General features: G+C 43.3%; 1 protein-coding gene across 1 annotated transcript in view; it reads right to left on the bottom strand.

The window, feature by feature from the left end:
- The window catches only part of LOC139381558 (ankyrin repeat and fibronectin type III domain containing 1a), a 229,409-nt gene that overhangs the window by 47,318 nt on the left and 164,873 nt on the right, over nucleotides 1-17,218 (bottom strand). The window contains exons 12-13 of the mRNA XM_071125193.1: nucleotides 16,629-16,726; nucleotides 13,802-13,892 (exon numbers count right to left, since the gene is read on the bottom strand). Coding sequence (XP_070981294.1) covers nucleotides 13,802-13,892; nucleotides 16,629-16,726 — 189 coding nt within the window. The remainder of the gene's footprint in view (nucleotides 1-13,801; nucleotides 13,893-16,628; nucleotides 16,727-17,218) is intronic.

Here is a 17,218-nt window from a genome sequence, read left to right as displayed (position 1 = left end):
AACTTGTTCAGTTTATGTCTCAGTTGTTGAATCTTATGTTCATACAAATATTTACACATGTAAGTTTGCTGAAAATAAACACAGTTGAGAGGTAGAGTTTCTTTTTTTGCTGAGTTTATATTCAAGAAGTTGGTGCTCTTTTCTATTATTTTTTACCTTCCTTTAACTAGGCAAGTTAGTTAAGAACAAATTCTTATTTTCAATGATGGCCTAGGAACAGTTGGTTAACTTCCTTGTTCAGGGGCAGAACGACATATTTTTACCTTGTCAGCTCAAGGATTCGATCTTGCAACCTTTTGGTTACTAGTCCAACACTCTAACCACTAGTCTACCTGCCGACCCTACACTCTAACCACTAGGCTTCCTGCCGACCCTACACTCTAACCACTAGGCTTCCTGCCGACCCTACACTCTAACCACTAGGCTACCTGCCGACCCTACACTCTAACCACTAGGCTTCCTGCCGACCCTACACTCTAACCACTAGGCTTCCTGCCGACCCTACACTCTAACCACTAGGCGACCTGCCGACCCTACACTCTAACCACTAGGTTCCCTGCCGACCCTACACTCTAACCACTAGGCTTCCTGCCGACCCTACACTCTAACCACTAGGCTTCCTGCCGACCCTACACTCTAACCACTAGGCTACCTGCCGACCCTACACTCTAACCACTAGGCTACCTGCCGACCCTACACTCTAACCACTAGGTTACTTGCCAACCCTACACTCTAACCACTAGGCTACCTGCCGACCCTACACTCTAACCACTAGGCTACCTGCCGACCCTACACTCTAACCACTAGGCTACCTGCCGACCCTACACTCTAACCACTAGGCTACCTGCCGACCCTACACTCTAACCACTAGGCTACCTGCCGACCCTACACTCTAACCACTAGGCTACCTGCCGACCCTACACTCTAACCACTAGGCTACCTGCCGACCCTACACTCTAACCACTAGGCTACCTGCCGACCCTACACTCTAACCACTAGGTTACTTGCCAACCCTACACTCTAACCACTAGGCTACCTGCCGACCCTACACTCTAACCACTAGGTTACCTGCCGACCCTACACTCTAACCACAAGGCTACCTGCCGACCCTACACTCTAACCACTAGGCTACCTGCCGACCCTACACTCTAACCACTAGGCTACCTGCCGACCCTACACTCTAACCACTAGGCTACCTGCCGACCCTACACTCTAACCACTAGGCTACCTGCCGACCCTACACTCTAACCACTAGGCTACCTGCATCCTCCCCAAGGACAACAAGGACAACACAGGTTTTTCCATCATTGTATGATTATTTTGTGTGCAAATGAACTCAAGCTTACGGACAATTTCAAATGTAATGTAGCGAAGCACCTGAGTGAGTTGGGTGCGTAATTACACAGGTACTTTCCTGAAACGGATGACACAGACAACTGGATTCATTATCCCTTTCACGCCCTGCCTCCAGTTCACTTACCGATATCTGAACATGGGAGCCTCATCAAAATTGCAACAAGCGGTTCTGTGAAAATGTTATTTAAATCAGAAGCCCCTGACAGATTTCTGGATACGGCTGCGCTCAGAGTATCCTGTCTTGGCAAATCGCGTTGTTAAGACACTGACGCACTTTGCAACCACCTACCTTTGTGAGAGTGGATTCTCAGCCCTCACTAGCATGAAAACTAAATACAGGCACAGACTGTGTGTGGAAAATGATTTAAGACGGTGACTCTCCAATACAACATTGCAGAGTTGTGTGCATCCTTTCAAGCACACCCTTTTCATTAACCTGTGGTGAGTAATTCACAATTTTCGATGAACAAATAAGGTTTTATATGTAGGATGGCTAAATAAAGAGCAATATGATTGATTATTATTATATTATTATTTGTGCCCTGGTCCTTTAAGAGCTCTTTGTCACTTCCCATGAGCCGGGTTGTGACAAAAACTCACACTCATTCTTATGTTTAATAAATGTATAGTATATAGTGTGTGTGTGGCAGGCTTACAATGATGGTAAAAAAACAACATTTGAGAGTGCGCTGACCCTGGTGTTGGAGGGGGTACACAGCTGAAGGTTGAATGTTTGAAGGGGTAAGAGACTATAAAATGTTTGGGAACCACTGATCTAGTGCCTACATATAAGCTACATTCTGTACGCTGCCCGTTAGCCTATCCATTGTCACCGCTGAGACCAATGCTCTAGCAAGCACCAAGAGTACTAGGAATACTGATGATATGGGCATCGTTTTTATTTTGTTGCTTTAAGCCTTACCCAAACCATAACCTTAACCTTAAGCACTAGTAATTCATGCTTAAACTGTTAACCTTTGAGTTGTTTCTGTTTTAACCCTGTAACCACACACAATTAAACCTGCAACCAGGCGGAATTAATGCACCAAAAATAGACGATCATTCATGAGTCAAACGGCAGTGGGCCAGATTCGAATCCATGCCGAGGTATATGTGTGCCGGGGTCAGTGAGTGTAACCGCTGGACCACACAGGCACAGAAGAAATCAATAATTCATTCTGCCTATTGCTTGCCTTCAACATACACTGAGTATACAAAATAGTAAGAAAACCTGCTCTTTCCATCAATCAATCAAATGTATTAATAAAGCCCTTTTTACAGCAGCAGTTGTCACAAAGTGTTTATACAGAAACCAAACCTAAAACCCCAGAGAGCAAGCAATGCAGATGTAGAGGCATGGTGGCTAGGAAAAATGCCCTTTCCATGACATAGACTGACCAGGTGAATCCAGGTGAAAGTGATGATCCCATATTGATGTCACTTGTTAAATCCACTTCAATCGGTGTAGATGAAGGGGAGGAGACAGGTTAAAGAAGGATTTCTAAGCCTTGAGACAATTGAGACATGGATTGTGTATGTCTCATTCAGAGAGAGGGTGAATTGGCAAGACACAAGATTGCAGTACCTTTGAACGGGGTATGGTAGTAGGTGCCAGGTGCATGGTCTGTGTCAAGAACTGCAACACTGCATAACCAAAAGGACATCGAGCCAACTTGACAAAACTAAGATGGCACCGACAGATAGGACAGATCTGCTTTTAGCTCCTAAGCAACTTTGCAGTATTTCGTTTTTTTTGTATTATTTCTTACATTGTTAGCCCAGAATTTTTTTGTGTTATTACTTACAGCCGGAAATAACGTTTGGATATCAGAGCGGCGGTAACTCACCAGCATTACGACCAGGAATACGACTTTCTCAAATTGGATATTTTGTTTGTACTGTACCCCACAGGGCAATTTAACTTTTCCAGACGCTGCTCCAAAACACTGCCAGTAGAGAAGAGGTATCCAGAGTGAACTTCTCGTCTGACTCGGAGGTGTGTACACCATCCACTGCTTCAGAGTATATTACTTGCTAACAAAGTAGACAAGCTCAGGGCGAGGATCTCCTTCCAGAGAGACATCGGGGATTGTAACATACTCTGTTTCACGGAAACATGACTCTCTCGGGATATACTGTCCCTGTCCAAACAGCCAGCTGGGTTCTCAGTACATCGCGCAGACAGGAATAAAGAACCCTCAGGGAAGAAGAAAGGCGGTGGTGTATGTTTCATGATTAACTACTAATGGTGTGATTGTGATAACATACATCAATTCAAGTCCTTTTGTCACCCGACCTAGAATACCTCCCAATCAAATGCCAACCGTATTACCTCCCAAGAGAATTAACTTTGGTTATAGTCACAGCCTCAAGCCGATACCATGACGGCCCTCAAGGAACTACACTGGACTTAATGCAAACTGGAAACCACATATCCTGAGGCCGCATTAATTGTAGCTGGGGATTTTATCAAAGCAAATTTGAGGAAAAGAGTACTGTATACTGTACCTGTACACAGCCAATCTGTAAATAGCACACCCGACTACCTCATCCCCATATTAATACTTACCCTCTTGCTCTTTTGCACTCCAGTATCTCTACTTGCACATCATTATCTGCACATCTATCACTCCAGTATTAATGCTAAATTGTAATTATTCTCACCTCTAGGGCCTATTTATTGCCTACCTCCCTAATATTCTACATTTGCACTCACTGTACATAGAGTTTTCTATTTTTCTTTTCTGGTATTGATTGTACCTTTGTTTATGTGTAACTCTGTGTTGTTTTTGTCGCACTGCTTTTCTTTATCTTGGCCAGGTCACTATTATAAATGAGAACTTGTTCTCAACAGGCCTACCTGGTTAAATAAAGGTTAATTGAAAAAATAAAAACCCATTGACTGTAGTACTCGCTCTGGAAAAACATTGGACCACTGCTACTCAACTTTTCGAAATGCATACAAGGCCCTCCCCACCATCCCTTTGGCAAATCAGATCATCAGATTGCTCCTCCCTTCCTATAGGCAGAAGCTCAAACAGGAAATACCCATGCTAAGGTCTGTTCAACACTGGTCTGACCAATTGGAATCCAGGCTTCAAGATTGTTTTGATTACGCGAACTGGGAAATGTTCCTAGTAGCCTCTGAGAATAATATTGAATAAACGGATATGGTGACTAAGCTCATCAGGAAGTGTATAGGAGATGTTGTACCCTCTGTGACTATTAAAACCTACCTAAACCAGAAACCGTGGCAGCAAACTGAAAGCGCGAACCACCGCATATAACCATGGCAAGGTGACTGGGAATATGGCGGTATACAAACAGTGTATTTTTTCCCTCCGTACGGAAATCAAACAGGCAAAACGTTAGTACAGAGACAAAGTGGAGTCGCAATTCAACGGCTCAGACACAAGACGTATGTGCTAGGGTTGACAAACAATCACAAACTACAAAGGGAAAACCAGCCACGTCACAGACACCGATGTCTTGGTTCCGGACAAGCTAAATACCTTCTCCACCAGCTTTGAACATAACACAATGCCACCGAAGTGGCCTGCTACCAAGGTCTGTGGGCTCTCCTCCGTGGCCGACGCGAGTAAGACATTTAAGCGTGTTAACCCTCGCAAGGCTGACGGTCCAGACGGCATCCCTAGCCGCGTTCTCAGAGCATGCCATATCAGCTGGATGGAGTGTTTACGGACATGTTCAATATCTCCCTATCCCAGTCTGCTGTCCCCACTTGCTTCAAGATGTCCACCATTGTTCCTGTACTCAAGAAAGCAAAGGTAACTGAAGTAAATGACCATCGCCCCGTAGCACTCACTTCTGTCATCATGAAGTGCTTTGAGAGACTAGTCAAGGAACATATCACCTGTCACCCTAGACCCATTTCAATTTGCTAACCACCCCAATAGATCCACAGATGATGCAATCGCACTGCACGCTGCCCTATCCCATCTGGACAAGAGGAATACCTATGTAAAAATTCTGTAAATTGACTATAGCTCAGCATTCCACACCATAGTACCCTCCAAGCTCATCATTAAAGTTAGGGCCCTGGGTCTGAACCCCGCCCTGTGCCCCTGGGTCCTGGATTTCCCAATGGGCCGCCCCCAGGTGATGAAGGTAGGAAACAACACCTCCACTTCGCTAATCCTCAACACAGGGGCGCCACAAGGGTGCCTGCTCTGCCCCCTGTACTCCCTTTTCACCCATGACTCAGTGGCCACGCACGCCTCCAACTCAATCATCAAGCTTGCAGGCCTGATTACCAACAATGACGAGACAGCATACAGGGAGGAGGAGAGGGTCCTGGGAGAGTGGTGCCAGAAAAATAACCTCTCACTCAATGTCAACAAAACAAAGGAGCTGATCGTGGACTTCAGGAGACAGCAGAGGGAGCACGCCCCATCCACATCGACGGGACCGCAGTGGAGAACGTGGAAGTGCTTCAAGTTCCTCGACGTACACATCACTGACAATTTGAAATAGTCCAGCCACACAGACAGTGTGGTAAAGAAGGCACAATAGTGCCTCTTCAACCCCAGGAGGCTGAAGAAATTTAGCTGTCCCCCCTAAAACCCTAAAACCCTTTTTTACAGATGCACAATTGAGAGCTTCCTGTCAGGCTGTATCACAACCTGGTACAGCAACTGCACCGCCCGCAACTGCAGGGTTCTCCAGAGGGTGGTCGACGCATCACAGGGGGCAAACTCCCTACCTTCCAGGACACATACAGCACTCGATGTCACAGAAAGGCCAAAAATATCACCAAGGACATCAACAACCCAAGCCAGGGCCTGTTTACCCCGCTATCATCCAGAAGGCAAGGTCAGTACAAGTGCATCAAAGCTGTGACCGAGAGACTGAAAAACAGCTTTTATCTCAAGACCATCAGACTGTTAAATAGCCATCACTAGCCATCATTATTTAACCTTTATTTAACCAGGCAAGTCAGTTAAGAATACATTATTTTTTACAATGATGGCCTACAAGAAGGCAAAAGGCCTCCTGTGGGGAAGGGGGCCTGGGAATAAAAATATATATTTAATATATAAAAATATATAACAAAACACACAACAAAGAGAGACAACGCAACACTACATAAAGAGACCTAAGACAACAACATAGCAAGGCAGCAACACATGACAACAACATGGTAGTAGCATAAAACATGGTATAAACATTATTAGGCACAGACAACAGCACAAAGGGCAAGAAGGTAAGGACAACAATACATCAAGCAAAGCAGCTCTACACTTGTCAGTAATAGTGTCCATGATGGGAGTCTGAACGTAGATGGAGATAAAACTGTCCAGTTTGAGTGTTTGTTGCAGCTTGTTCCAGACGCTAGCTGCAGCGAACTGAAACGAGGAGCGACCCATGGATGTGTGTGCTTTGGGGACCTTAGGAAGAAGTGAGGTGTGAGAGGGTTTTTATAAATAGGCATCAACCAGTGGGTCTTGCGACGGGTATACAGAGATTTGTATTAGTATTTATTATTTATTATGGATCCCCATTAGCCAAAGTAGCAGCTACTCTTCCAAGGGTCCAGCAGAATTAAGGCAGTTTATACCATTTTAAAAACATTAAAATGCATTTCAGAACACACTGTGTGCCCTCAGGCCCCTACTCCACCACTACCACATACAGTGGAAGTCAGAAGTTTAAATACACCTTAGCCAAATACATTTAAACTCAGTTTCTCACAATTCCTGATATTTAATCCTTGTAAAAATTCCCTGTCGTAGGTCAGTTAGGATCACCACTTTATTTTAAGAATGTGAAATGTCAGAATAATAGTAGAGAGAATTATTTATTTCAGCTTGTATTTCATTCATCACATTCCCAGTGGGTCAGAAGTTTACATACACAGAATTAGTATTTGGTAGCATTGCCTTTAAAACATTTTGGGTAGCCTTCCACAAGCTTCCCACAACAAGCTGGGTGAATTTTGGCCCATTCCTCCTGACAGAGCTGGTGTAACTGAGTCAGGTTTGTAGGCCTCCTTGCTCGCACACACTTGTTTAGTTCTGCACACAAATTGTCTATAGGATTGAGGTCAGGGCTTTGTGATGGCCACTCCAATACCTTGACTTTGTTGTCCTTAAGCCATTTTGCCACAACTTTGGAAGTATTGGGGTTATTGTCCATTTGGAAGACCCATTTGCGACCAAGCTTTAACTTCCTGACAGATGTCTTGAGATGTTGCTTCAATATATCCACATAATTTTCCTTTCTCATGAAGCCATCTATTTTGTGAATTGCTGCAGTCCCCCCTGCAGTGCTTCACAGTTGGGATGGTGTTCTTCGGCTTGCAAGACTCCCCCTTTCCCCTCCAAACAGAACGATGGTCATTGTGGCAAAACAGTTCTATATTTGTTTCATCAGACCAGAGGACATTTCTCCAAAAAGTACGATCCTTGTCCCCATGTGCAGTTGCAAACCGTAGTCTGGCTTTTTTTTATGTCGGTTTTGGAGCAGTGGTTTCTTCCTTTCAGAGCGGCCTTTCAAGGTTATGTCGATATAGGACTCGTTTTACTGTGGATATAGATACTTTTGTACTTTTGTCCTTTGCTGGTGTTCTGGGATTGATTTGCACTTTTCGCACCAAAGTACATTCATCTCTAGGAGACACTACGCGTCTCCTTCCTGAGCGGTATGATGGCTGCGTGGTCCCATGTTGTTTATACTTGCGTACTATTGTTTGTACAGATGAAAATTATACCTTCAGATGTTTGGAAATTGCTCCCAAGGATGAACCTGATTTATGGAGGTCTACAATTTTTTTTTCTGAGGTCTTGGCTGATTTCTTTTGATTTTCCCATGTTGTCAAGCAAAGGAGGCACTGAGTTTGAAGGTAGGCCTTGAAATACATCCACAGGTACCCTTCCAATTGACTCAAATTATGTCAATTAGCCTAGCAGAAGCTTCTAAAGCCATGACATCATTTTCTGGAATATTCCAAGCTGTTTAAAGGCACAGTCAACTTAGTGTTTGTAAACTTCTGACCCACTGGAATTGTGATACAGTGAATTATAAGTGTAATGACCTGTCTGTAAACAATTGTTGGAAAAATAACTTGTGTCATGCACAAAGTAGATGTTCTAACCGATTTCCCAATACTATAGTTTGTTAACAAGAAATTTGTGGAGTGATTGAAAAACAAGTTTTAATGACTACAACCTAAGTGTATGTAAACTAAATCCATGTCCATGTATAGTGCGTATGTTATCGTGTGTGTGTGTATGCATGTGTCTGTGCCAGTGTTTGTGATGCTTCACAGTCCCCGCTGTCCCATAAGGTGTTTTTTACATCTGTTTTTTATAGAGTTCCATGTCGTCATGGCTCTATGTAGTACTGTGTGCCTCCCATAGTCCGTTCTGGACTTGGGGATTGTGTGGCATGTCTTGTGGGGTATGCATGGGTATCCAAGCTGTGTGCCAGTAGTTTAGACAGACAGCTCGGTGCATTCAACATGTTAATACCGCTCATAAATAAAAGTAGCAATGAAGTCAATCTCTCCTCCACTTTCAGCCAGGAGAGATTGATATGCATATTATTAATGTTATCTCTCTGTGTACATCCAAGGGCCAGCCGTGCTGCCCTGTTCTGAGCCAATTGCAACAGTAGTGAACAGTAGTCAAGGTGCGACAAAACTAAGGCCTGTAGGACCTGCCTTGTTGATAGTGTTGTTAAGAAGGCAGAGAGAGCATCACTTTATTATAGACAGACTTCTCCCCATCTTAGCTGCAACTGCATCAATACAGTGCCTTGCGAAAGTATTCGGCCCCCTTGAACTTTGCGACCTTTTGCCACATTTCATGCTTCAAACATAAAGATATAAACAATTTTTTTGTGAAGAATCAACAACAAGTGGGACACAATCATGAAGTGGAACGACATTTATTTGATATTTCAAACTTTTTTAACAAATCAAAAACTGAAAAATTGGGCGTGCAAAATTATTCAGCCCCCTTAAGTTAATACTTTGTAGCGCCACCTTTTGCTGCGATTACAGCTGTAAGTTGCTTGGGGTATGTCTCTATCAGTTTTGCACATCGAGAGACTGACATTTTTTCCCATTCCTCCTTGCAAAACAGCTCGAGCTCAGTGAGGTTGGATGGAGAGCATTTGTGAACAGCAGTTTTCAGTTCTTTCCACAGATTCTCGATTGGATTCAGGTCTGGACTTTGACTTGGCCATTCTAACACCTGGATATGTTTATTTTTGAACCATTCCATTGTAGATTTTTCTTTATGTTTTGGATCATTGTCTTGTTGGAAGACAAATCTCCGTCCCAGTCTCAGGTCTTTTGCAGACTCCATCAGGTTTTCTTCCAGAATGGTCCTGTATTTGGCTCCATCCATCTTCCCATCAATTTGAACCATCTTCCCTGTCCCTGCTGAAGAAAAGCAGGCCCAAACCATGATGCTGCCACCACCATGTTTGACAGTGGGGATGGTGTGTTCAGCTGTGTTGCTTTTACGCCAAACATAACGTTTTGCATTGTTGCCAAAAAGTTCAATTTTGGTTTCATCTGACCAGAGCACCTTCTTCCACATGTTTGGTGTGTCTCCCAGGTGGCTTGTGGCAAACTTTAAACAACACTTTTTATGGATATCTTTAAGAAATGGCTTTCTTCTTGCCACTCTTCCATAAAGGCCATATTTGTGCAATATACGACTGATTGTTGTCCTATGGACAGAGTCTCCCACCTCAGCTGTAGATCTCTGCAGTTCATCCAGAGTGATCATGGGCCTCTTGGCTGCATCTCTGATCAGTCTTCTCCTTGTATGAGCTGAAAGTTTAGAGGGACGGCCAGGTCTTGGTAGATTTGCAGTGGTCTGATACTCCTTCCATTTCAATAGTATCGCTTACACAGTGCTCCTTGGGATGTTTAAAGCTTAGGAAATCTTTTTGTATCCAAATCCGGCTTTAAACTTCTTCACAACAGTATCTCGGACCTGCCTGGTGTGTTCCTTGTTCTTCATGATGCTCTCTGCGCTTTTAACGGACCTCTGAGACTATCACAGTGCAGGTGCATTTATACGGAGACTTGATTACACACAGGTGGATTGTATTTATCATCATTAGTCATTTAGGTCAACATTGGATCATTCAGAGATCCTCACTGAACTTCTGGAGAGAGTTTGCTGCACTGAAAGTAAAGGGGCTGAATAATTTTGCACGCCCAATTTTTCAGTTTTTGATTTGTTAAAAAAGTTTGAAATATCCAATAAATGTCGTTCCACTTCATGATTGTGTCCCACTTGTTGTTGATTCTTCACAAAAAAATACAGTTTTATATCTTTATGTTTGAAGCCTGAAATGTGTCAAAAGGTCGCAAAGTTCAAGGGGGCCGAATACTTTCGCAAGGCACTGTATGTTTTGACCATGACAGTTTACAATCTAGGGTTACTCCAAGCAGTTTAGTCATCTCAACGTGCTCAATTTCCACATTATTTATTACAAGATTTAGTTGAGGTTTAGAGTTTAGTGAGTGTTTTGTTCCAAAAACAATGCTTTCAGTTTTAGAAATATTTAAGGTTAACTCTGAAACTAACTGCAACTCCTTTTGAGTGTTGCAGTTATTTCAGTTGCTGTAGCAGCTGACGTGTATAGTGTTGAGTCATCCGCATACATAGACACTTTGGCTTTACTCAAAGTCAGTGGCATGTCATTAATAAAAATTGAAAAAAGCAAGGGGCCTAAACGGCTACCCTGGGGAATTCCTGATTCTAACTGGATTCTATATGAGGCTTCCATTAAAGAACACCCTCTGTGTTCTGTTAGACAAGTAACTCTTTATTCACATTGTAGCAGGGTGTGTAAAGCCATAACACATACGTTTTTCCAGCAGCAGACTATGATCGATAATGTCAAAAGCTGCACTGAAGTCTAACAAGACAGCACCCACAATCATATTATCATCAATTACCCCCAGCAAATCATCAGTCATTTGTGTAAGTGCTGTGCTTGTTGAGTGTCCTTCCCTATAAGCATGCTGAAAGACTGTTGTCAATTTGTTTACTGTGAAACAGCACTGTATCTGGTCGAACACAATTTTTTCCAGAAGATTACTAAGGGTTGGTCGGCTATTTGAGCCAGAGATTACCAGTTTACAGAGGAGTATAGAGTGCAATGATGTGTCCTATGAGGAGCATTGGTGGCAAATCTGATGGCAGAATGGTAAAGAATGGTAAAGCTCTCGAGAGCACCTTTACCTGCCGATCTATAAATTACTTCTCCGTAATCTAGCATGGGTAGGATGGTCATCTGAATCAGGGTTAGTTTGGCAGCTGGGGTGAAAGAGGAGCGATTACAATAGAGGAAACCAAGTCTAGATTTAACTTTACCCTGCAGCTTTGATATGTGCTGAGAGAAGGACAGTGCACCCTCTAGCCATAATACCAAGTACTTGTATGAGGTGACTATCTCAAGCTCCAAACCCTCAGCGGTAGTAATCACACCTGTGAGGAGAGGGGCATTCTTCTTACCAAACCACATGACCTTTGTTTTGGAGGTGTTCAGAACAAGGTTGAGGGAAGAGAAAGCTTCTTGGACTCTAAGAAAGTAAATAGACTTTGAATCACTGTCCACTTTAATAATGTTCATATACTGCTTTACTCATCTCATATACAGTGGGGCAAAAAAGTATTTAGTCAGCCACCAATTGTGCAAGTTCTCCCACTTAAAAAGATGAGAGAGGCCTGTAGTTTTCATCATAGGTACACGTCAACTATGACAGACAAAATGAGAAAATAAAATCCAGAAAATCACATTGTAGGATTTTTTATGAATTTATTTGCAAATTATGGTGGAAAAAAAGTATTTGGTCGATAACAAAAGTTTCTCAATACTTTGTTATATACCCTTTGTTGGCAATGACAGAGGTCAAACGTTTTCTGTAAGTCTTCACAAGGTTTTCACACACTGTTGCTGGTATTTTGGCCCATTCCTCCATGCAGATCTCCTCTAGAGCAGTGATGTTTTGGGGCTGTTGCTGGGCAACACGGACTTTCAACTCCCTCCAAAGATGTTCTATGGGGTTGAGATCTGGAGACTGGCTAGGCCACTCCAGGACCTTGAAATGCTTCTTACGAAGCCACTCCTTCGTTGCCCGGGCAGTGTGTTTCATCTTCAATGCCCTTGCTGATGGAAGGAGGTTTTCACTCAAAATCTCACGATACATGGCCCCATTCATTCTTTCCTTTACACGGATCAGTCGTCCTGGTCCCTTTGTAGAAAAACAGCCCCAAAGCATGATGTTTCCACCCCCATGCTTCACAGTAGGTATGGTGTTCTTTGCATGCAACTCAGCATTCTTTGTCCTCCAAACATGATGAGTTGAGTTTTTACCAAAACGTTATATTTTGGTTTCATCTGACCATATGACATTCTCCCAATCTTCTTCTGGATCATCCAAATGCTCTCTAGCAAACTTCAGACGGGCCTGGACATGTACTGGCTTAAGCAGGGGGACACGTCTGGCACTGCAGGATTTGAGTCCCTGGCGACGGAGTGTGTTACTGATGGTAGGCTTTGTTACTTTGGTCCCAGCTCTCTGCAGGTCATTCACTGTCCCCCCGTGTGGTTCTGGGATTTTCGCTCATCGCTCTTGTGTACCTATGATGAAAATTACAGGCCTCTCTCATCTTTTTAAGTGGAAGAACTTGCACAATTAGTGGCTGACTAAATACTTTTTTGCCCCACTGTATATATATATGTACACACTGTATTCTATTTTACTGTATTTTTGTCAATGCCACTCTGACATTGCTTGATCCAATATTTCTATATTTCTTAATTCCATTCTTTTAGTTTTAGATTTGTGTGTATTGTTGTGAATTGTTAGATACTACTGCACTGTTGGAGCTAGGAACCCAAGCATTTCGCTACACCGCAATAACATCTGCTAAATATGTATTTGTGACCAATACAATTTGATTTGAACATGGGCCAGCATTCACACGAGATGCGTCTTAGCCGGCACGTAGCTTCCATAAGGTACACTGTAGCTATGGTACTGCGTTGTATACAGACAGCGCTTCCAGCTGCCCCCTGACGGCAATGCTAAATATTTATTTTGATACTCAAATCCTCCTGCTGCAGGATTATTATTATTCCTCCTGTGACATCTGTGTATCGGGAATAGGGTGCCATTTGGGACAGAGCCTACAGTAAAGTAGCAGGGAATAAAGCAAGTTTGGGTTTCAATCCAACTGAATGACGGAGTTAATTATAACTGCCATAGCAGGCTTTGAGAACACAACTTCACTGGACAAGTGTCTTATTCCGAAAACAAAACTATTTTTTAAGGAAAATATCAACCAGTTTATACCTGCTGTTTGAACAGCAGTGCACAAACCGATTCTACGATTTTGTATGAAGGTACATTCAATAAAGATTTGATTTAAACCTAATAAAGTAATGGACTCACTGGAAGGTGCAGCAGAGGGGGGTAGAGACTGTTGAGGTGGACCCCAACCCCTCATGTTGTAGGCCGACACCTGAACATAGTACAGCCTCCCCTGGAAAACACACACAACACACACACGCACACATTATGTAAAATACATTTTCACATTAAGTAAAACGTACACACAGTATGTACTAGGCAGAGGAAGAGAGTTAAAACAGCTGAAAGTTGAGCAGAGCACAGTAATATCACAGTATTTTGGTTGAATGAGGGCAACTCGCTAGAATGGTGACTTCTAGGATATGTCACAAATGGCACCCTATAAACTTACATAGTGCACTACTTTTGACCAGAGCCCTATGTACTACTTTTGACCAGAGCCCTAATAAAAACTAGTGCACGTTATAGGGAATAGGGTTCCATTTGGGACGCATCCTAGAAGTCACCAGCTTTCCCTCATTCAGCCCCCCACTCCATTACTGTGTCATTCCCACACTCCTTCACTTCCGCCCTCCATCATTACCCTCCTATACTGGCCCCATCAGTTACTCATCCCCTTTCTCTCTGTGTGAGCTCCTTCTTTCACCTTATCTCTCTCATTGGATAAAAAAAATAGACGAACTACGAGCACGTATATCCTACCAACAGGACATTAAAAACTGTAATATCTTATGTGTCACCGAGTCTTGGCTGAACAACAACATGAATAACATACAGTTGGCGGGTATTACGCTTTTTCGGCAGGATAGAACAGCTGCATCCGGTAAGACAAGGGGCGGCGGTCTATTAATATTTGTAAACAACAGCTGGTGCAAGAAATCTAAGGAAGTCTCAGGCAAGGTTTTGCTTGCCTGAAGTAGAGTATCTCATGATAAGCTGTAGACCACACTATTTACCAAGAGAGGTTTCATCTATATTCTTCATAGCTGTCTATTTACCACCACAAACCGATACCGGCACAAGGACCGCACTCAATGAGCTGTACACGGCCATAAGCAAACAGGAAAATGATCATCCAGAGGCAGCGCTCCTAGTGGCCGGGGAATTTAATGCAGGGAAACTTAAATCCGTTTGACCTCATTTCTACCAGCATGTTAAATGTGCAACAAGAGGGAAAACTCTAGACCACCTTTACTCCACACACAGAGAAGCGTACAAAGCTCTCCCTCGCCCTGCATTTGGCGAATATGACCATAATTCTATACTCCTGATTCCAGCTTACAAACAAAAACTAAAGCAGGAAGCACCAGTGAATTGATCAATAAAAAAGAGGTCAGGTGAAGCAGATGCTAAGCTACAGGACTGTTTTGATGGCACAGACTGGAATATGTTCCGGGATTCTTCCGATGGCATTGAGGTGTACACCACATCAGTCAATGGCTTCATCAATAAGTGCATTGATGACGTCGTCCCCACAGTGACTGTACGTACATACCCCAACCAGAAGCCATGGATTACGGGCAACATCCGCACTGATCTAAAGGGTAGAGCTGCCGTCTTCAAGGAGCGGGACTCGAACCCGGAAGCTTATAAGAAATCCCTCTATGCACTCCGACGAACCATTAAACAGGCAAAGCGTCAATACAGGACTAAGATTGAATTGTACTTCACCGGCATGAGAGCATCAGCTGTTCCGGATGACTGTGTGCTCACGCTTTCCGTAGCCGATGTGAGTAAGTCCTTTAAACAGGTCAACATTCACAGGCCCACAGGGCCAGACGGATTACCAGCACGTGTACTCTGAGCATGTGCTGACCAACTGGCAAGTGTCCTCACTGATATTTTCAACCTCTCTGAGTCTGAGACTGAGTCTGTAATACCAACATGTTTCAAGCAGAACACTATAGTCCCTGTGCCCAAGAACACTAAGGTAACCTGCCTAAATGACTACCGACCCGTAGCACTCACGTCTGTAGCCATGAAGTGCTTTGAAAGGCTGGTCATGGCTTACATCAAATCCATTATCCTAGAAACTCTAGACCCACTCCAATTTGCATACCGCCCCAACAGCTCCACAGATGATGCAATCTCTATTGCATTCCACACTGCCCTTTCCCACCTGGACAAAGGGAACACCTATGTGAGAATAACATTCATTGACTACAGCTCAGCGTTCAACACCATAGTGCCCCAAAGGAGATAAAGGAGGACAGAGTACGCCCCCATTCTAATCGACGGGGCTGTAGTGGAGCAGGTTGAGAGCTGCAAGTTCCTTGGTGTCAACATCACCAACAAACTATCATGGTCCAAACACACCAAGACATTTGTGAAGAGGGGATGACAAAAGCCTATTCCCCCTCAGGAGATTTGACATGGGTCCTCAGATCCTCAAAAGGTTCTACAGCTGCACCACCAAGAGCATCCTGACTTCTTAACAGCTTCTACCCCCAAGCCATTAGACTCCTGAACAGCTAATCAAATGGCTACCTAAACTATTTGCATTGCCGCCCCCCCCTCCTCTTTTACGCTGCTGCTACTCTCTGTTTATTATCTATGCATAGTCACTTTAACTCTACCTACATGTACATATTACCTCCATTAACCGGTGCCCCTGCACATTGACTCTGTACCTGTACCCCCTGTATATAGCCTCAATATTGTTATTTTACTGCTGCTCTTTAATTATTTGTTACTTTTATTTTTTATTTATCAATTATTTTACTTAACACTTATTTTTCTTAAAACTGCATTGTTGGTTAAGGGCTTGTAAGTAAGCATTTCACTGTACACCTGTTGTATTCGGCGCATGTGACAAATAAAATGTGATTTGATTTTTCCTCTCTCTGTGCTCCCTCTCTCTCTCTCCCCCTTCCTCCCTGTCTGCTGCATATACTTCAGTACTATTTACCATGGTAAGGCCGTTGATGGTACACTTGAGAGTTTGTAGGTTTTCCAACACCATGTCTCCGGCCAGCAATGAGAAATCCTTTAGACAGCTCCACTCCACTGTAATGACACATACATACGCACATGCACACAAAGTCAGCATTACAAATACTCACAGACAATAACATCACAGACTGGGTATGTGTGTGTCCTCTCTCCATAATATAAATCAATAGGTACCCTAGTGCTGTGTATTACACTATTAACCTTCTCATTGGGCTGCTAATGCCTTGAGGTGTGTAGTTTCCCTCGCTTTCCCTCTCTATCTCTCTCTCTCTCTGCTCTCTCTTTCTCTCTCTCTCTCTAGCTCTGCTCTCTTCTCTCTCTCTCTAGCTCTGCTCTCTTCTCTCTGCTCTCTTCTCTATTTTCTCTCAGCTCAAAGGGCTTTATTGGGCTTTATTGGCACGGGAAACATATATTAACATTTCCAAAGCAAGTGAAGTAGATAATAAAGAAATGTGAAATAAACAATACAAATTAACGGTAAACATTACATTTCCAAAATAATAAAGACATTTCAAATGTCATTATCTGCAAATAGTTAAAAGTACA

This window comes from Oncorhynchus clarkii, chromosome 23 (assembly GCF_045791955.1).
Source record: "Oncorhynchus clarkii lewisi isolate Uvic-CL-2024 chromosome 23, UVic_Ocla_1.0, whole genome shotgun sequence".
NCBI classification, from domain to species: domain Eukaryota; kingdom Metazoa; phylum Chordata; class Actinopteri; order Salmoniformes; family Salmonidae; genus Oncorhynchus; species Oncorhynchus clarkii.
This window is presented reverse-complemented; position numbering and strand designations above follow the sequence as displayed.